Genomic DNA, 22,338 nt, shown 5'->3' with positions numbered 1-22,338 from the left:
CCAACAGAAGTGACTGACTTGATTGATCAGTCTGGCATCCCTGTCACTTACCAAGTCAGATGAAGGGCATGCTGCACGCACACACAGACATGCCAACATCATACCTCAGCAGTCCATCCAGGAGTGCCAGCTGCCATGTCCCAGACACAGCCCTGGCTACTAGGAAAATAGAGCTGCTGGCCTAGAGGTGTTTGCAGTCTCTTGGGGGCGATGCTGTTAAGACAAAAAGATGAAAGCACTCAAGGTTTCTGTAAGTCTGCTCTCACATGAAGACGACTGTCCTTGACTTCTTCTGTGATACGATCTCATCAGGCCAGCAGAGTCATAATCATGTGAGCTTGTTTTGAAAAAAATCACTGAGCTATTTGAAATTTCAGTAAGACTGAAAAATATAATTCAACCCCTGCTACTGTTGCCTTTATTTGGATGATTAAAATTATATGGTTGAGCTCAAAGAGAAATGCTACACAAACATACACACTGATTGCATCTTAGTGGTCTGGTAACTGTAGGGTCCACAACAGAATAGTTCATAATATCTATATCTTTACAGGAAAAAAAGGTGATACATATTGCACTGTCCTAACTATCCTTAAATTTCCTTGCATTTTGTAAGAGATTAGCATTTAATTCCATTATGTTTACTTCTGTAAATACTGTTGTAATAAACATCATTATAACTAAATATTTATTTCTTCACTTTAAACAGATTTCTAGAGAAAAATTGTCTGGCCAGTGTGTATGTAAACACTTAACACATTAGAATTATGCTCCAAAAAAGCAGTACCAATTTACAGCTCTACTTGTAGTGCATGAAACTGTTTTATTGAAAAATTCTTAAGTAAAAAAATTAATGAACTGTTGGAAGTATTGCTTTCCTGGGAAAATATCTTCTGTGCAGGAAAGAAAAAATGCCAGATGAAGGTAAGAGATATAAATTATGATATCCTGAACAAAATAGTTTCCAGATTTAAAACTTTTTTGAATCAGATTGTTGTCAACCATATTTATGTTCTTCTTTTGAACATTTTACACACACACACAAGCACAACAATGTCTTCCTTAACTCTACTTCTATTTACCTGTGTTCTTCGCCTCCTACAAATATCCTTCCTTGGTTAGCCTGCCAGTTACTGGTATAATTTTTATTAACTTTAAGAGCTACATAATAGGTATGGCCCTAATTATTCACACCTCACAATGTATCCATTTATCCCATATGTATATAGTACTTGCATTCATATAACATAATTATTCACCACACAGACTGGGCCATAATGTCTTTCAGAATAGGCTTCATGTTTTAAAACCTCTTGCTTTTGAATCTTTGTCAGTCTTCACAGAACTGACACAAAATTAAAACTTAAAGGTTAGGGGCACCTGGGTGGCTCAGTCAGGTAAGTGTCTGCCTTCAGCTCGAGCCATGATCTCAGGTTCCTGGAATCAAGTCCCGCATGGAGTTCCCTGCTCAGTGCAGAGTCTGCTTCTGCCTCTCCCTCTGTCCCTCCCCACCCCACTCCTATGTACTTGCTCTCTTTCTCTCAAATAAATAAATAAAATCTTAAAAGAAAAAAAAAAGATACTTAAAGGTTGGATGATGGCACCCTTCCTAGTGGAAAAATAAGCACGGCCTCCGGCCTAACAATCAGAGTGAAATCACTCATGGTCTGACTGAAGGAACCAAACTGCAGTCACAGCCGAAGGATTCCCCAGACACGAGAAGTAACTTGTACACCACTGTGATTCTCAAATCTCTAATGACTACTGGTTTGTGAGTACTTACTATGAATGGCACTTTTCAAATATATCTTCATTCTCCATCCCTATTAAAGCCCCAGGAGGTAAGTCATATCCCATTTAACAGATGAGGAAACTGTAGCTCATAGAGGTTGAGCACACAAGCACCCAGTTTTGAACCCTGACCCCAGACTCCTTGTACTTAACTACCAAAATCACTCTGGCACAAATAAGAAGGGTAAAAACTAGAAATTTCTTAATCTTCCACATTCAAGCTTTTAAAAATGGCATTAAAATATTTTTTGAGTTATAGACTCAGAATATTATCTGGCATGCCATTTAACATAGCCTATGCAACAGTTCCACACAAATTCATTTTTCCCTCACTGAAGAAGAAAGAAAGACTATCCATGACACACCACCTACTGAAAGCACAAAGCATTTAGGATAAAATTTAAGAATAAATCAAGATGGCTGATGGAATACATTAAGTTTCTCTCAAATCCTTTTCTTGACCCCATTAATAAGAGAATAAAGGAATGTAAAAGAATAAACCCCCAACAATTAGAGATTTGGAAGGAGAGAGCAGTCAGCATGAAAAAGCACACTGTAAATTTCTGGAAGATGAAAAGGAGATGAAGGTGTTTGGCTATGCTATGAGGCAGAACTGAGGTCAGGAAGGAACACTAATAAGTATCTTGGCAAACCCTGGAGGGTGCACCAGACTCGAGGCAGGCAAATTCCACAGGGGTTATGACTGTAATAGGGTTTCAAAGAAGAGAATTCATTGCAAATCTCTATGACTAGCTCCTTCATCTCCTTCCATACCACATGCAAAGGGATCCAGGCAGCCAGAAGGTCAGAAGCTATAAGGAGAGGACTCCCTGCCTGGATGGACGGACGAATGAATGGACAGGTAGATGGATGGACGGATGGATGGATGGATGAGCAGAAGCAGATAAAACAACAAAACATGTAGGAATCTCCAGATTGTAAGCTGAGCTTGACTGGAAAAAAAAAAAAAATAGGAACAAAAATAGTTCATTCCCCATGTTTCCTTCACACATTCTAAAAGAACTCCCCACTCTCTGTGATAAGCTTATTAATTCATGCTGTCATGAATTTTCTTCCTTCAGTCTCCCACTATGACATGATATCCCAGAGAAATTATTACAGGTTTAGGAACGCAGTCTTATGGGCTCTCTCATCTGCTCCTGAGACAAATGTCACAGAGTTAGTATTTAAAAGCATGAGGTGGTCTCTGAATTGCTACATTCTGACACCCACAAGGGCAGGAGGCCTATTTTAAAGAACAAACTGGGGGTGACGTCTTCTCCAGAAGCCACGTATGCAAGGAAATGCCCATTAACTGAGAAGAAAATTGATGAACGTACCCTGGAGAAATTTTTAGGACATAAATAAAGGAGAAAACTGGCAATTAAACCACAGACATCCTCTCACCATTTTAAAAAATCACCTCCTTATTTTTATGAAGATCATGTAGCAAAATAAAGCCCATGACTCGGTAATGTAATTACATCACTAATACAACAGTCTATTTGTCATTCCCTGAGGGGAGCCAGAGTTGGGGCAGAACAAGTAGATATGTAAGTAATTGTACTTCCCACAATGAGAACCCAGAAAATATTTCGCCGCACGTACAGTGTGTTATAAATGTCAGTGTGAAAGCACCGTTCGCTTAAAGCCTGCGATCCGTCTCCTTTCTGCCATTCACCAACACACAGAGCTGCATCAAAAGATCCATTCAAACAGTGCATCTCAGACTTACATTATCAGCAGATACTGCTTTAATTAGCAGTGGTTTTCAAAGGACTGGATGGCTTCAAGAACTTCATTTGAACCATAAAGTAGAAATCTGGATCCTTATCAGTTTCACTTTACTCTCCCCTCCCGTCCCTGGGTGCTAACAGACACAGTCCTCATTTTTCTTAAAGGTAAAAGAAAAATGGAAATGGTGGCTGGATTTTTGCCATTCGGGTGCAGTCCACTTTTTTCTCCACCTTCAGCAGTGCAAAGGGACTAAAATTAGAATTGCACAGGGACCAAGATATCTGTGTCAGGCACGTTGCCGGGAGTGGTAAGAACTACAAAGCGGAATGAGTAACAGCTTATGAAACCATCTTAGAAATAACATTTAAAATGCAGACATATGTGTTCTAAATTTTTGTTCCTGATGAAAACACAGCAGCAACTTTATTTTATGTAGTACTATGAGAAAATAGAATACCTTATTTTTACTATATTTTGACGTTAATATTAAGGCACTTACACACTATTTTCTTTATCTATTCCATAGTGTTCTCCCGTGATCCCATTCTCAAATCTTTGCTGCTTCTCAGTGAAAACATAAAGAATATGTGTAATTCAATTTATGAGTACTGAACTGTGAAATTTTGCACTGCAAAAAATCTAAGAATCTAGTAACAAGGACTTTGACTTTACACTTGGCCAGTGATGACATAAAAATATAATAATCTATTTCAAGGTTTCTAATGTTTGTATAAATAGGCATTGTTTCTTATGGAAAGGATTTAATGACCACACAGCTCAAGGACACTTTCACAGACTTATAAAATGCTAGAGATCCACAGCAGTCTTTACAAATCCAACCCAACCTCTCAGTCTGTAAGGAAGGAGACCTAAGGTTATGTGATTTGTCTAAGGTCACATAAACACGACTTTAACACCAAAAATGGTCTCCTAGACTCAGATATAACATGCTTTTTACCACACAAAATGGCACTTACAAAGAGATGGAAGACCTCTTTGGAATCAGAGATACACACACACACACACACACACCCCCCAAAGGCACAGGTTTTTTGTTTTGGCTTTCAAAGATGTTAAGATAGTACTCAGAACTCCTGCATGTACTCACCTACCCTAACTCATCATTTTTGTGGTCTTACTTCATTCTGCCATTATGCCCATTAAGACTTCAGTTCCCATTGCTTAGTAATTTCCTATCAATCCCAATGGTCTATGGCATCTTGTCTCCTCTCTTTTTTTTTTTTTTTTTTTTTTTTACAATCTACAGATTCTTTGGTTATTTAAGAATTGTGTTACTGGCTCTCTATGAAAAAGAGGCTAGAGAGAAGTTAGGGTGGAATTATTTCTTATGCAAAAAAGACTTAGGAGTAATTATTTAGTTTTTCACTTTGATCTGCCAAATGATTCCATTTCATGGTTAGTCTTTGCAACTATACTTCATCTGCAGTAAAACCAGAATCTTCATACCAATGCTGGAGGGATGTGTCAGCTCTTTGGAGAACATTACCTTAACCAGCAAAATCTGAAATACTGGTGCTGACTGATCAATCCTACAACCCCTTTACTGACTCCTCAGAGAGTTCTTATCTCCCTAAGAAATGCGAATAAATTAATCTTACTAAAAATTCAGAAATTCACAGAGTCCTAATTTTGAATTTGAGGGATCCTTATTGAGGCACTTACCATAAAATCTGGCTTATTATTGCCCATCTTTGGGTTTTTTTTTTAAATAATTATTTCCACAGAGTATTTTGTATGTCAACTTATTACAGAACTCTAGTCCTCCCTGGAGAAAAGAATTAATAAATTCAAAATTTACTGGTAAGGAATAGGCCATCCTGGGAGATATGCCAAATAGAAACACGGAAGGCACTGTAGGCACCACAAACATGTTAAGACCAGCAGCCGCCTTGAAGATGCCCAAATGCCTACCATTCTCCATGACGGTGTCACACATAAATACAAACATGAGCCAGCATCACAGAGGAATTAAGGTTTGGGGACAAATTCACATCCTCTACCATCAAAATGAACACCAAAGGCCAACCTAAAATCCATAACATAGCAAGAGTCATTGACCCAGTCTTACAAATGGCAGAGAAATGGAAGGAGTTTTCAAAAATAAATAATCAAATGCCAAAGAAAAGGAAATGTCATTGTTCATTTGTTTGTTTTCATCTTTCCTCCCTTTTGGTTATCATCAAACTTAGTAGAGAAGGATCCAGGGCAATCAATTATGATAAAGACACATATATCTAGCACCTGACCACCAGAGATTTATGAACCTCAGTTTATCACCTATTTTATTATACAACGTTGTCTTGTCAGGAATTATGTATGGAGCAGAATCAACATTCAAGCCATGCTAAAAATTATCTCTAGATGACCCATCAGAAACATTAGCAGTCTAAACTTTTCTTTCAAGCATGTCAGCACCTCCTGAGTACATATTACCAATGACTCTAGTTAGACACTAGAAAAATAGGTTATGTAGTTGTTCATTCAAAACCTTGGGAGCTTCCCAGGTGAAATTCGAAATTGGTCCCCACACATGGAGGGGTAGGAGAGATCAAATAGGCAGACCGCTCCAGACTGGTAGATAACAGGCCTACCAAGCCAGGAACTTACTGATGAGCTTGTCTTAAGTGTCACAAGATGAGTAGATCTCCACGCCCAAGCGCCAGAATCTTAAAAGTCTGTATAGAGAACTTAACTGCGTTCAGACACTATACCATCCAAATGGTATCAAAAACACCTTACTCTCTCAAGGCTACTTCCTCGAAAACAGCTCCCATGGGAAAATTAGGCAGAATGTATAATCCAAGGAAGGCGGTGGCAAGGCAGGGAGCAACTTCCAACTACCAGGTCTAGCTCATTGTGGGTCAGCCAGTGGCCATGTACTTTCAGTGACCTCCAACAGTCAATATTATAACAGAATAAAATATATTACAATATAGAATACCTTACAGCTGTCCCACTGTTAAGATGTTCTAATGAATAATTACAGACTTGCTGTCTCACATCTATGTGAGAAAAAAGAATTGGGGATGTTTATGTTTTCTACACTTAGAATATTTCCCAGCTACTAAATTTATCATGATTATTTCATAACCTACTAAAAAATAATAAAATCTAATAATCTTCTTGGTGATCAAGACTTTCTCTCTCATGTGAACTTCTACTACAGTCCATAGGACCCTATCTTGTTCAAAACAGACATTCAAAAATGTCCATTGATTTGAAAGGCTCTTTCGACTTTTTTTACCTAACAGACACTAGATTGTATCTGCAAAGGTGTCCCCAACAGAAGTCAGACTTGTCATCAGATAATAACATTGGGAACTATAGCCAAGTGTTAGTCCTATGTTTTTGTTTGCTAACAAATTTCTTCTCAGAAAATAATTAGGGTTATTTGTATTAATGAAGCTATGAAAAGCTAAATTAAACCTTATTTAAAAAGTGTGCTTCACTGAATTATCACAGAATTTTTTAAAATGCATAATTTTCTGTGTTTCTGCATCTTTACCACAGTTTTTCTTCAATTTATTTTCTCTTTCATTGTAGCAAAAAGAAGTGGCATGATCTCTTTCTTTTTGAAACCGAAAAAAAAATTTTTGAGATTATAGGTAAATTTGCAAATCATTGGATAAAACTTTTATCCCCAAGGTCAAAACAAGTTGAAAAATTTTAAACATAAAAAGTAAAATTTTAGTTATCTAAAATTTTAGTTTTCATCTCCTTATATGAGATACATCCTATTAGAAATCTGCCAGATGAGATAACAGATCAATCTCAAAAATTTCTTTTACTCAAAAAAGCAATATTTATGACATTCAAATTGACTACTGCATTAATTTGCTTCTACCAAGGTTCATATAAAGTGAATTGGTTGACTTACCCTTCTCACTATCATTATTTTTGTGATATTTATTGAACATTTATTACTTGGGAAGACTGAATTATCTCTTGAAACATATTATATTAATGTAATAGAAATTATTAGGCTTATGCATGAAATATGTTTGTTCTTATCATATCTTAAAGAAAGAAAACATTATTATTTCAGAATATCCTGAGGTGCATGGCAATTTTTACTATGTTAATACATGAATTGTTCCTTTTCATTAAGAAATTTTAGTTGAAGATAAATGTAAGTGAAATTCTCTGTTGATGCATTTAATGACCTAAAAAGATTTTGGAAAATAGTCAGGATATCCTGTCTTAATTTTACTTATTTATTAAAACATACTAAATAGTAGTGTACTTACTCTCAACTCTATTCCAGAAATAACGTCACTTTATAGATAACAAATGATATTCAGCTTAAATTTATTGATCTTTGTATCATTATTCTGAAAATGAAACTCATAAATAAAATCAGACAACTAAGGTACTGACACATCACTTCCTAAAATGTATTCCAGAGAACAGTAGCCAAAATATTCACTGTCATTGCATACATACAGTAAAATACATTACATTGGTAGGGAGTTTAAGAAATACAAGAGGAACCTCCAAAATGTCTCAAGGCCTTCAGTGTGTTAAAATACAGTAAGAGTCTCCAAAAAGAAGTAAGATTGTGTAGTTCATCCTATACAATGTTTCATGAATATTCATGAGCATAGATCAGAACCTCTTTTTGCAGAGCAGTTTAGAAAATCAGAATTCTAAGGAATGTACTTTGGGGAACACATGATACAATGGTTACTCAAATCTCATCAAGAAAAAACAAAAGATCCATTCAACTCCAACACCAATTACTGTAGAACCAACCAAACAGAACTGTATTGTTACAAAATAGCTCCCTCCCTCCCTGCATCCCCATAAAAATCACCTTTAGTGTAATCTGATTTTGCAGAATCAGGGAGGACTAAAATATCCAGCACAGCATAATGTGTTGGCTTTTCAAAGGTTGGAAATGTCCCTTTAAGTCCATGCTCTTTGAGTTTTCTTTTTCATGTTTAAAAAACTGGGATAATATCAACTGATTTGTGAAAAATTTAGATGGGATTGATAAGCTTAGGACATATTGAAAGATTAGAGTTATCATATTTCTTAGCTGATTATCTATTGATCCACCTACAATTGTCAAGCTCCCAGGAATCTTTACTTCTAATTTCCAAAGAGTAACAAATTCAGGGCAAAAAAAGTGTCAATAGCTAATGGTAGCAATTCTCTTATCCCTATAAGGTGGAGTCTATATTGGATATGTAGTAAAGAATCCTATTAAGGTATCCAAATGGGCAAAGAAGAGGTCAAACTTTCAGACCTTGCAGATAATATGATACTCTAAGTAGACTCAATCAAAATGTTGCTAGAACTGATCCCAGAATTCAGCAAAGTTGCTGGCTATAAAATCAATGCACAGAAGACTGTTGCATTTCTATACACCACTAATGAAGCAGCAGAAAAAGAAATCAAGGAATCAATCCCATCTACAATTTTAACAAAAACCGTAAGATACCTCAGAATAAACCTAACCAAACAGGAAAAGGATCGGTACTCTGAAAACTATAGAACACTCATGAAAGAAATTGAGGAAGACTCTAAGAAAAGGAAAAACATTCCATACTCACAGATTTGAAGAACAAGTATAATTTAAAATGTCTATGCTGCCCACAGCAATCTACAGAGTCAATGCAATCTCCATCAAAATAACACCATCATTTTCACAGAGCTAAAACAAACAACTCTAAAATTTGTGTGGAAACAGAAAAGACACTGAATAGCCACAGTAACCCTGAAAAAGAAAAGCAGCTGGTGGCTTCACAGTTCCAGACTTCAAGCTCTATTACAAAGCTGTCATCATCAAGGCAGTATGGAACTGGCACAAAAACAGACACATAGATCAATGGAATCAACAGAGAGCCCAGACTTGGACCCTCAACTCTATGGTCAACTAATCTTCAACATAGCAGGAAAGAATACCCAGTGCAAAAAGAGACAGTCCCTTCAACAAACGGGTGTTTGGAAAACTGAACAGCAACATGCAAAAGAATGAAACTGGACCAGATCTTTATACCACACACAAGAATAAACTCAAAATGGTTGAAAGGCCTACATGTGAGGCAGGAAACCATCAAAATCCTAGAGGAGAACACAGGCGGCAACCTCTCTGACCTCAGATACAGAAACTTCTTGCTAGACACATCTCCAAAGGCAAGGGAAACAAAGGCAAAAATGAACTATTGGGACTTCATCAAAACAAAAAGCTTTTGCACAACAAAGGAAACAGTCAACAAAACTAGAAGGCAGCCTATGGAATGGGAGGAGAGATTTATAAATGACATATTAGATAAAGGGCTAGTATCCAAAATCTATAAAGAACTTATCAAACTCAACACCCAAAAAACAAATAATCCAGTTAAGAAATGGGCAGAAGACATGAACATTTCTACAGAGAAGACATATAAATGGCCAGCAGACACATGAAGAAAAGCTCAACACCTCTTGACATCAGGGAAAGACAAATCAAACCCACAGTGAGATATCACATCACACCAGTCATGATGGCTAAAATGAATAAGTCAGGAAAAAACAGATGCTGGTGAGGATGTAGGAAAGGGAGCACTCCTACACTGTTGGTGGGAATGCAAGCTGGTGCAGCCACTCTGGAAAACAATATGGAGGTTCCTCAGAAAGTTGAAAATAGAACTAACCTGTGATGCAGCAACTATACTACTAGGTATTTATCCTAAGGATACAAAAATAGTGCTCTGAAGGGGCACACGCATGCCAGTATTTGTAGCAGCAATGTCCACAATAGCCAAAACTCAGAAAGAACCCAAACGTCCATCAACTGATGAATGGATAAGGAAGATGTGGTGTGTGTGTGTGTGTGTGTGTCTGTGTGTATACATATATCTATGTCTATATGTCTATATCTAGATCTATATCTATATATATGTACTATTATTCAGCCATCAAAATGAATGAAATTTTGCCATTTGCAACAACATGGATGGAATTAGAGGGTATTGTGCCAAACAAAATAAATCAGCCAGAGAAAGAAAAATACCATATGATTTCACTCATATGTGGAATTTAAGAAAACAGATGAACACAAGGGGAGGGAACAAAAAATAAAATAAGGTGAAAACAGAGAGGGAGGCAAACCATAAGAAACTCTTAACTATGGGGAGCAAACAGGGTTGCTGGAGGGGAGAGGGTGGGGAACTGGGGTAAATGGTGATGGGCATTAAGAAGGGCACTGGATATGAGCACTGGGTATTGTATGCAACTGATCAATCACTAAATTCTACCCCTGAAACTTACACCACACTATGTGTGAACTGATGTGAATCTAAATAAAATCTTGAAGGAAACAGAAAAAATCTGAATTTATTATTGTCTCTTTCTTTGGATAGAATAAACAAGTTCTAAAAATCTGAAGACTATTGATTTTCTTCTTTGCTGTAGATCTCACCTTGTAATTTTTTTCAAATAAAGCCAATCATGTAAATTCCTTAATTGTGTGATATAGTTCATCACATTGTTCATAATAAAAATCTTTATGTGTACACCTTTAATTTTAAAGAAGATACATATTATAACACAGCAATATTATAATGTATACATATTTATTTTCATGGAAAAAATATTTTCTCCTTCTAAAAACCATGTTTTTGCAAATTTGACTATAATAAATTTAATAATTTTCAGAACCTAGTGAACTCTACAAAAATACATTTTTTAACTGTATACAGCAACCTAGCCAGGCATACTGTATTATGTCGGTATTAGCAAGGAACACAAGGCTCCACAAGTTGATGTTTTTAGATGTTTATTTTAGATGTTTGTCCACATAAATAGTCAAAGGGTTAACCAAAATAATTTCTACTGTAAACTTCCAGAGATATATTATATATTTTCCAGATCTCTTAGAGACACTGAATATGTTAACCTTTTCTTGATAACAGTGTCACCAAAATTCCTTTATCTGAAAGATATCTGGGTTACATACATAGCTCTGTTTGCCCATAGAGACAACTGCCCACACTACTGAACTTTAATGTGTTCCCTTCCCCCCCAGAATCATCTCTTCTCAGTGCAGATTAGATGTTCCCAGGACTTCCGAGCTGTCCCACACTTCCCTCCACTCCTCTGGAATTTAATCGGAGGCTCGCCCTAGATCTCTCCTCCAGAGTAATGCTCATGTATTTTGTGACAGTGGCGTCCTCTAAGGAGAGGTTTTTGCTTACTTCTAGATTTACATCCGTGTTCAAGGTAGAGTCCCGCATGCAGAATGTCTGACCCTTCAGAGAGGGAAATATGTCTACATCAAATCACCCCACATAATAAGAGACCACATTAACTTCTGTTTTCTTGTCCCATATTCACTGTATTTATTTGCAAAACTCCCTGTAAAAGATTGCCAGAAAGCTCTGGGTCAAATTTCACACAACTCATAGCAACTCTCTATTCATGTATTTACTTACTCTCTATCCGGTTCCATGAAAGTTTTATAACTACTAAGACTGTGAAGTGGGCATATCTAAGGTTTCCTTTTATTTTGAAATACACTTCAGATTTCTCTTTTTATATTAATAAATTTGGGTATGTATCTTATAAGTCACGCCAAAAACAGTTTGAAAAGAATAGGTTCAGCTCAGGGAATCCTCAAACATTTATAGTTTTTAATCTTCATGACATCCTTCAAATTAGTATTACTACTCCCCATCTTACAAGTGCGTTAACTGTAACCCAGAAAGCTTAAACAAAATCCCATATTCCTGCATTCTGAAGTAGTGGAATGAGAATTGTCACTCAGATCTTTGTGACTCAAGACCCCTAGTTAGGTCTCCAACAATTCATAGCTTTTCAAGATAGTCAAAGGCCAAATAAGTCTCTGACCAATACATGTTTAGACAACCACCTGGAACAGAGATCCACAGCTATATTCAAAAGGATGACCTGAATCCTTTAAGAAAAAGTTACATTTTATTCAATATATTTCTTCAAGACTGAAATTCTAATACACTTCATGAATTTTCAACCCTCTGGATATCTTTTTTCATCTCACAGGTTTTAATATCATTAAGAGGGCATAAATCCCTATTTCAAACATCCAGAACAATGCAGTCTCACAATTTCAAGAAGTCATAGTCTTAGAGTTGATGTAGTTTTACTTTTTGCTACTTGTACTGTTGTTAAAATTAGCCATGCCTGTTCTATCCTTAACTCTGTAGCCACAGCACATTCCAAACATAATTAGCCCCCTATACCTATCAGGTGAACCAGGAACAACACATTCTACTACTCCAGTCTATTGTGTATTTTATGTTTGAGCAAACACAGGTAACCTCTACAGAGCATTGACATGTAATTTCTCAGCATCAAGGTCAACTTAACTTTTACAACTTTGATAGCAAAATAATCAAACCTTTCTGCTGAGTAAGCTTTATCCTTACAACAGATCATTAACTTACTTGATAAAATATTAAAATAGCATTTAATACTTATATACTTTTCTTGTCACATTTTCCTCGTATCTCAGAGAAACTGGACTTCCCTAAGAGGTAGCTCAATAAATGCAATAATCTCCCAGTATTGAGGCAATACAGCAAGGGCTCAAAATAAATGGATTCGAGTTTTAAAAACGGAGGTAAATCACATCATTTAACTAAAATCAAATTTGCCCACATTCTAGTATTGAAATTTTTTAAATAATTTTATTACACTGTGTTCATCAAAGTCCAAGGAACTCATTAATTTTCAGGCTGCTGACCAGAGAAAAACATCAAAATACAAGTTGGTTAGTACAACTTTTCCAATCTGTGACAGCGGCTCTGTCACTATGTCAGTCGCGTTATCAATCTGTGTATGCTAAATCTCACACATCTTACCGTCAGGTTCTCCTCTAATTTCTCATTTAATAAGCTTCCTTTTTCATGCTTTTCAAATTCCATGTTGGAACTGAATGAGAGAGACAGAGACAGAGGGAGAGAGGGAGAGAGAGAGAGAAACAGAAAAAGAGAGTCAGAGTCTGTCTAGAAAATGATTTGACGTGCTTACATGTTAGATATTGCAGGACATTCCAAGTTGTGAGTGCTCAGGACACTATCAGAAAGCCCTGGCAATAGTTTCTGGTTAGCTAGTGTTTCCATTTATAGATGTTCAAACCCCATAAACAGAGCACTGAAGAGAAGTCAGGCAGCTGGCCTTAGATAATGATAAATGTCACTAGATAGAAAAGCAAACTCTTCAACAGGAGAATATTCCAACAGGTTAGGTTCCCTGAACCATGAAAGATGCATGTGACAAAAAGCCACCATCAAAGAATTCATTCAGAGCCACTGGAGCAGAATAAAATATACTCTAGAATACAGACCTAATAAAGCTGTTTCCAAAGAACAAATGTAATGATCATATGGCCAATATGAATCAGACAGCCTCATTCTCTCGAATTCCAATTTGCGTCCTGGTAGTCCAGACAGTTATGCATTCTTTTGTAGCTCAAAAGTTTAAAAAGCCACTTACAGGAAAAGAGCAAAAGGATAACTAGTGAAAACTCTTAAGACACAACACATGTATTCAAGGGGTATTGCCAATTTTCTTCCATGAAAAGTTGGCAACTGATGTTTAGAAACCCCGTAAAATAAAAGTGGTGTTTCCCTTCCTAAAATAAAACTGGTTTTCTTCATGATCCCGGTTTTTCTACTGGGAACAAAGTTCCCATATGAAAATTGAAAATTCATATTTTTTTTGTAATTGAATAATATTTTCAGAATTCTTTGAAAACTGTTACATATCTTAAAGAAAATTATTGTGGGACTCAATGGTAATTAACTCCCTCTACTTTTGCACGAAACCAGATATGTGGATGGAAATAAAAAGAAAAAGTGGCTTTCAGAGTAAGCCAAGACTGATCGACATGGTGGTCTAACCCCTCGGTCTGTTTGAAACATTTTAACACCTGTTTCTGAACTTAACACAAGTTTCCCATCAGTTTTTCCTTCATTTTTTAAGAAAACGTTTTAGGAAATGTATTGTGGGGCTCCATCCTTCAGAGTGGCGTTAGCCAGTTCTCTGTCACCAGGCAGAGTGGCTAGAGAACTTACTCCACACTTACTGTCACACATGACAGACGAACTTATTGTTACACAAGACAGAAGGGCGGAGGATCTCATAAGTGAAACACTTAGTAAGAAGTAAACCTAGCTAGTCAGCCCTGCTTCAGAAGGATGAATTCAGAAACACTGTATCTGACTCACGGGCAAAAGGGACTTCCCTCTTTGCCTCAACTCTGTATTCCAGATAAGGAATCATATACCCTGTTGCCTTAACAAGTTTGAAAACTGATGTCTTTCTTACAAGCGTCCTGGCATGCAAGTTTCGTATGTGTCAAAAGCAAAGCGATAGCTGAAATTTTATGTAAATGCAACTTCCAAAATCTCTTGCGGGGGGGGGGGGGGGGGGGGGGGGGACAAAAAAAAGCATGCTATGATTGCGAAAGGAAACTTGGTGACTGCTAGTTTAGTGCCTAAAGGTGAAATCTGGGATCCAGTTAGAAGCAGGGGAGTGGTGGAATGCAGAGCTAGTGGGGAAGGAGAAAAGAGTGATGATGAGAGCACCAGCGATCTCCTTCCCACCAGGGATGAAAAGTTTAACTTCAGCAAACGTGCACTGAGAAGCTATAATAGTGATAATTATTCTAGGTACATGCAGATTTTTTTAAAATAATAAAAAAATAATAAAATTCAAAGATATAATCTTTATGTATCTTCCCTCAACAAACTTACCATGTAGGCATGACTGAATCTAAGTATGATAGCAATACTCTTACTTAGCACACTTTAATAGCACTCACTTTGTGCCAGGAACTCCTTTAAGGCTTTACATATATTATCTCAATTAATAGTAGATACTATTATTTTCACGATTATCATGGGCCAAATTGTGTCCCCTGCCCCACAAATTCATGTTGAAGTCCTAATACCCAGCATTTAAGAATAAAACTATATTTGAAAATAGGATATGTCAAGAAGTAATTAAGGTAAAATGAGGTCATGAGGGGAGGCCCTAATCCAATATGACTTGTGTCCTTATTAGAAGAGATTAAGACAAAAACAGAAAAATCAGAGAAGACCATGGGAAGACACAGGAGGCAGCCTTCTACAAGCCAGAGAGAGAGGCCTTCCAAGGAAGCCAACATTGCCAACACCTTGGACGTTCAGCTCCGAACTGGGAGGAAAGAGATTTCTATTAAGTCATCCAGTCTATGGTATTTGTACCATAGCCTTAGCACACTAACACACTCATTTTAGAGTTAAAAAATAAGAAGAAGACAGTTACACAACTAACTCATGGCACTCAAGTTCCTTGGCCCAAACTCCTAACCACTGTGCACTTAGCACCTCTGAACAAATAAGTTCATCGTAGGCATAACAAGGAGAGTGAGTCAACAGCACCAGCACTTTGTGGTGAATACAAGCTACTCCATCCCCTTACAGAACTATGTTTAAAGATAGTTCAGATATATTTTAGGGACACAACTTTTTTTTTTTTTTTTAGGTAAAATTATGCTTAGCCAAAGCTAGCACTCATCTATTACTGGTCAAACAGCTGAGAGAGGTCCAACCTGGTCTCTTCTCTGCTTGTCTGTCCCACAAGTATTTTCCTCCCTCTGATGGGAATGCTCTCACCCCAGAGTCACGTGGCTCCCTTCTCACTTTATCCAGATCTCCCCAAGCTCCCCATCTAAAATAGAGAAGCCTCTGCCCACTCATTTGCTATATACTTCTTCACAGCTCTTATCACCTCTGATGTTATATTATTTCGCATGATATTTTGAGTGTTCCTTATCTATTCATTTGAGGGGTTTTTATGCATCATTTCATCTCCAGACATTTAGAACATAGTAAGGAACAAATAAATTCTTGTAACAGAAAGAGGAGAGGAGAGAAAAGAAGGGAAGGAAAAAAAAAAAAAGCAAATGAGGAAAGAGAGAGGAAGAGGAGGTGGGGTGGGGGAGGAGGGATACGCATCAAATAGATGGGACTTAAGACTTGTCATTCACTGTTATTCATACGACTTTGGGTAGGAGATCAGAATGAAATGCATTTATCCAGCACAAATCATATTGCAGAGGAACACAGTATTGATGTTCACTTGCCTTGTTCAAACAATTAACTACTGGAGTAAAGGAGAAAACAACAGATTGAAGCAGCAGGAAGAAGGGGACTCATTTGCAGATTCTGCCACCTTCTCATTGGGTCACTTTGAGCAAACTCAATTCTCAGAGCTTCAGTGCCCATTCCCTTAAAAGAAGGGATGATACCAGACTCTTCATGTTCTTACAAAAATTAAACATGGTAATGTGTGCCAAGAACTTAACACAGTGTCTGGCATCGAGCAGGCTGTCGCTAAACGTATGTGCCATTAATTCCCTGGACTATGTGAAGTTTATCTAGAAAAAAAGTGAGTTCAAAGATAGTATCAAAGTCTGAACAAAAGTGACACAAAAATTAATAGAGAGTAGGAGAAAATATTTGTAAATCATTCCCCTGATAAAGGACTTATATCCAAACTGTGTAAAGGATTCTGACAACTCAGCAATATAAAGTACAAACAACCCGGTTTAAAAATGGTCCAAGGATTTGAATAGACATCTCTCCTGAAGAAGACAAACAAATGGCCAACAAGCATATGAAAAGATGTTGTGCTTAGAGAATGCAAATCAAAACCACAACGAGATAACACTTCACACCCACTAGGATGACTAAAATCAAATCAGAATCGCAAGCATTGGCAACAAGTAGATAAACCGGAGCCCTCCTTGGGCTGGTGGGCCTGTGAAGTGGAACAGCCACTTCAGAAAACAGGCACCTGGGTGGCTCAGTAGGTGAAGCACTGGGAACTTGATTCCAGCTCGGGTCATGATCTCGGGGTATGAGATCCAGCCCCAAGCTGGGCTCTGCGCTCCCCTGGGAGTCTGCTTGACAGCCTCTCTCCCTCTACCCTTTCCCAACACCCACTCCCTCACGCAGTCTCTCTCATCTCTAAAACAAATAAATACATCTTTTAGAAAAGGAAACAGTGTGGCAGTCTCTCAACATTTTATATAAAGAGTTGTACGACCCAGTAATTCCGATTCCAGTGATGTACACAAGAGAAGCGAAAACATGTGTCCGCAAGAACGTTCATGATACAGCATTATTCATAACTGTCAGAAAGTAGAAACCACACCAATGTCTATCAACACAGTAATGGTGAAGCAATGTGAAAGATGCCACAGGAGCACATTATTAAGAGTCCATAGAAAGGAATGAAGCATTGATATTCCCACCACATGGATGAACCTTGAAAATATGATAGGAGAAAGAAGCTGGCCACAAAAAAAGCCACATATTCTTTGATGATTTATATGAACAATCCAGAGTATTTGACAATTCCGCAGAAACAGAAAGATAATGGGTGGTTGCCAGGAGGTGAGGGAATTCCAGAATGAGGAATGACAGCTAACAGTTATGGGGCTTCCTTCTGAGGTGATGAAAATATTCCGAAATTGGATAGTCATGATGATCCCGTAACTCTGGCATATACTAAAAACCACTGAAGAGTAACATATACTGTAAAAGAGTGAATTTTATGGTATGTGAATTATTTCTCCAGAAAGCTATTACTTAAAAACATACAAAGAAATATCGGTAATTCCTTTCAAAGCTGGAAATTTATGATTTTTACCAGAAACATAATATGAGTAACAGGTCACTCCAAACAGGAAATTAAAATCTACGCCACTGTAGGCCAGTAAGAATTCCATTCAAAAGTGGAACAAATGACCCTCAGCAAATGATATTTACTTCAATATACTGGCATCTTTGCACCCTTGTCATGTGCTTCTTCCAGAGGGTGAAATCTCAGCTGCTCAGAGTTGGTCATTTTGTGCCTCTATTCAAAACCTGGAGGAGAGTGGAGTTTGCAGCTATTAAAATGGATTGTTCCTGGGGCGCCTGGGTGGCTCAGTGGGTTAAGCCACTGCCTTCGGCTCAGGTCATGATCTCGGGGTCCTGGGATCGAGTCCCGCATTGGGCTCTCTGTTCAGTGGGGAGCCTGCTTCCCTCTCTCTCTCTCTCTGCCTGCCTCTCCGACTACTTGTGATTTCTCTCTGTCAAATAAATAAATAAATAAATAAATAAATAAATAAAAATAAATAAAAATAAATAAATAAAATGGATTGTTCCTCTACAGTCAGCAAGTTAATACAGTGTCTTTTGTTTTCATTGGTGATTTCCCCACACCTGCCATTTAAGGGACTTACAGCTCCACAGCAAAAGCACAGGAAACCTCACAAGGAAGACAGATACCCATAAGGCATGAACGACAAATGCTGTTTTCTTTGAAAAAATAAATCTGCAAAGCCTGGTGTAGACAACTGAGAATCTTCCTCACTGTGTGCTCCAAGGATAAATACCTTTTTATTAAGATGGGGTCCTCTTCTGAGACAATGAATACAGGTCTATCTCTCCACATACCACCTGCAGCAGGCCAGGCATGGGTCCTATACACTCTCTACAGTCCAGTCAGAAGCCCATGGAAGCTCTATACCCATTTACTGGTAGACCAGGTTATTACACTCGGCACATGCCTGCAGGAGCCTGTCCCCAAAGCCACACTGGAAGTGTGTTTCCTTGTGTACCCAAGAGCCAAATGCAAATCTAGTGTAGACCTAGCACTGAGAACTGACCTACTGGTGTTGCTCCTAGTTGAAAATTTACACCCATGTCTCCAAAAGTCTCTGTTTGATGGGTAATGGGATGGGCAAGTGGGGTAGCAATGAAAAACAAAATGCAAAGACCAGTCCCCAGAATTTTCTAGTTTTCCCAGCTCCCCTACCTGAGTCTGTTTATCAGATTTGGCAACTGTAAACTCTCAAGCAGTAGCTGGGGACCCTTCTTCTGAAAAATTCCTCTGATGCTTATCTTCTCATCTGTCTGTGCATCTGGAAGACACAAACACAGGAAGACTTTTAATGTCCCACCATCACCACTTGTAAGCATCCCTTCCAGCTCCTGCAGCCAGAGGTACTGGATGCTGAGTTACGGTACATGCCTACAGCTTGTGAAAAATCACGTCTACAGAGAAATTTTTTAAAGTTGAATTTGTCACTGTATAATAAACATTTTTGTAAGTTGCATCTGCCAAGTGGACACAAAAGCAAACCCTAAAATATCAGTATATGATAATTACGATAATAACAGCTTAACAAATTTGTACCTTTGTAATTACCAATCTTCAGTGAAATATAAACCTTTCCTACTGGAGTATGATTTTTGATTTTTTTTTTTTGGTTTTTTTTTTTTTACTTCTTCTGATACTATTTGTGCCCTTATTTTGGTTCTGGGCCATATTTTAAAAATGACTGTAGAAAAGACATTTTAGGCAATGTCCGGAAAGAGACATTTTCTTTATAAAATCATTTCTTGATGATAGAGCATTCATTTGAGCACTAGAAAATAGTTCAATCAAGCGAGAGCTGTGAGAACTTTGAAAAGTGTTAGCTTTTTGAATGTGTGCATCTGAAAAATGCAACTCTTTTATCAAAATATATTGAAAAATAAAATGTGAGGTTAAAAATAAACTAATACTAGCAACACTGATGATAATTTAGAAATAACAGCAATTCTGATATAAAACTAAATCCATACCTCAAGAGTCTATAACAGAGAAGCTGATTAAAACCACTTGGGGATCTAATTCCAGCATGTTCCATTTTCTCCGCTATTCTATACTCAGCATCTACAATTTTCGAGAGACTTGAGATAAATTTTCTCTTGTTCATGGGGACAGTCACGATGTGTGCACTGAACAAGTTTTGACTCTTGCATTTGGAACACTCACTATATTTCCAGATCCTCTGAACAATAGGTATCCTTCCTGGTAGTGTCTGTCTCTGTCTCTGTTGCTCTCTCTCTGTGTCTCTCTCAATCACACACACACTCACACACACACACACTCTCACCACTGTTGTTTCAGAAGTGAAGACAAGGGCACCTGGGTGGCTCAGTGGGTTAAAGCCTCTGCCTTCCGCTCAGGTCATGATCTCAGGGTCATAGGATCGAGTCCCGCATCGGGCTCTCTGCTCAGCAGGGACCCTGCTTCCTCCTCTCTCTGCCTGCCTCTGTGCCTACTTGCGATCTCTGTCTGTCAAATAAATAAATAAAATCTTAAAAAAAAAAAAAAAGAAGAAGAAGAAGTGAAGACAACAGCCAGCTTAAATTGGTTAAGACTTCAGGAAAAAAGGACTCAGAAATGGAAGGCTTTAGTTTTTGAATATTAGATTTACAATGTGTGTTTCTAACTTGAGAAACGAATTCTGGATGGAGTTTTCCTGTGTCCTCAGGGCTTAATCAAAGCAACCAGATGCAACACTGTAGCTCACTCCTCCCCTAAACCCAGGAGCTTCGCCGTTGTGGTTGTGTTGACATGACAAATCACTTTGCCCCCGAAGTAACAGCTCTGTGCCCTTTGAGACAGCGCGCCCGGGATATACTTTCAGATTTATCAGTTGAAATTGAACCGTGTTCCAAAGCAGCGTGCACTTATACAGAAAGAATGCTTACCTTTCAACTGACTTGGAAGCAGCCTGCAGGACGATAATCCATCCGGGAGGTCACCGGTCACATTCCCAGAGCAGCTGACCCTGTCAGTCTTTGCAAAGTACTGTTTATTCTCTAACTAACGTCGGATACCAGGCACAAGATACAGAAACTAAATTTAAAAGAAAAAAAAAAGTTAGGCAAAAACCTCATCCCCACAGCGATCATTTCACAAAAACAGTAGTTGCTAACTTTCCCCAAATGATTTCTTTATAAGAATGTCTTGGCAGTCGTGGGGATTTGGAGTCAAGTGTTGAAAAGTTTTGCAGTATATCCAACTATCTACTTTTTTAGTGTACCAAAGAAAATTCTTTAAGCTTCCCTAAGGACATGAGTGGTAGGCAAGGAAAAGGTTAACTGAAAATGGAGTTTCTTTTCTGCTTACATTGATTGGATTTTTAAAATACAATGGAAAGTCCTCCCGAAATGAAATGCCAATTATGCCGGGGAAGGAAAGTCAGAATTATGCAGGAGGTGCCCACACAAGGCTGGACCAACTCCACAGTGAGCCCGCTATCCAGCCACCAGCAAATATCCACAGACCAGAGATTGTTAGTTCACAAACGGACTCCCGTGCATGGAGGGCAAGAAGAGACTGAAGGAGGAGGCAGGCTACTCCAGATCAGTAGGTAGACGGCTTAGTAAGGAAGGGAACTTACATGCAGGCTTGTCTTGGGTGTCTGCAGGATGATCTCTGCACCCAAGCACCTGAATCTTCAAAGCTTCTATAGAAGCCTTAACAGAGTTCGGTGCCATTACCATCCTGCTGGTCTCCCCAGCACGTTGCACTCTTAAGGCTGTGCCCTTGAAATGGCTCCTACTGTGGGAACAATAGACAGAATACACATTCCAAGGACAGGGGAGGAGATGAGGAGCCTCTGGTTGCCTGGGTTCAGCCCAAGGGTCAAGCAGAGGTCACGTCCTCTTGATGACCTCCTCCAACAGAAACCTCCAAAGCACTTTCCTCATTCCCTACAAATTCTTTTCCCTAATGACTCTCAACAGAGTGAGTCCATGTTACCCCAATTAATGCCCAGCCTGTACGCAGGGTTATCCAACTTTGGCCTCTGGTTTACTTAGAGGCTTTTTTTAAAACTATGGCCCAAGAAACTCAGAGTTTGAAAAACAAATTTTTACCCATTTATTTGATTATCTGTAGAAACCGTATCATCCCAGATTGGCTTTGTCATCCTATCCAATACATCACCCC

General features: G+C 38.2%; 1 protein-coding gene across 4 annotated transcripts in view; it reads right to left on the bottom strand.

Annotated features, from left to right (window-relative positions):
- MLIP (muscular LMNA interacting protein) overlaps positions 1–21,938 on the bottom strand; it is a 258,002-nt gene extending 236,064 nt beyond the window's left edge. For 2 of the 4 annotated variants that reach the window (XM_032340283.1, XM_032340284.1), the window contains exon 1: positions 13,374–13,536. In XM_032340283.1, the coding sequence (XP_032196174.1) occupies positions 13,374–13,436 (63 nt within the window). In that variant the 5' untranslated portion in view covers positions 13,437–13,536. The other 2 variants (XM_032340280.1, XM_032340281.1) reach the window with 2 other exon arrangements.
- Between the last annotated feature and the right edge of the window lie 400 nt (positions 21,939–22,338).

This window comes from Mustela erminea, chromosome 4, assembly GCF_009829155.1.
Source record: "Mustela erminea isolate mMusErm1 chromosome 4, mMusErm1.Pri, whole genome shotgun sequence".
In the NCBI taxonomy this organism is placed as follows: Eukaryota; Metazoa; Chordata; class Mammalia; order Carnivora; family Mustelidae; genus Mustela; species Mustela erminea.
The sequence above is the reverse complement of the archived record's forward strand: the minus strand, read 5'-3'. Positions and strand labels throughout refer to the sequence as shown.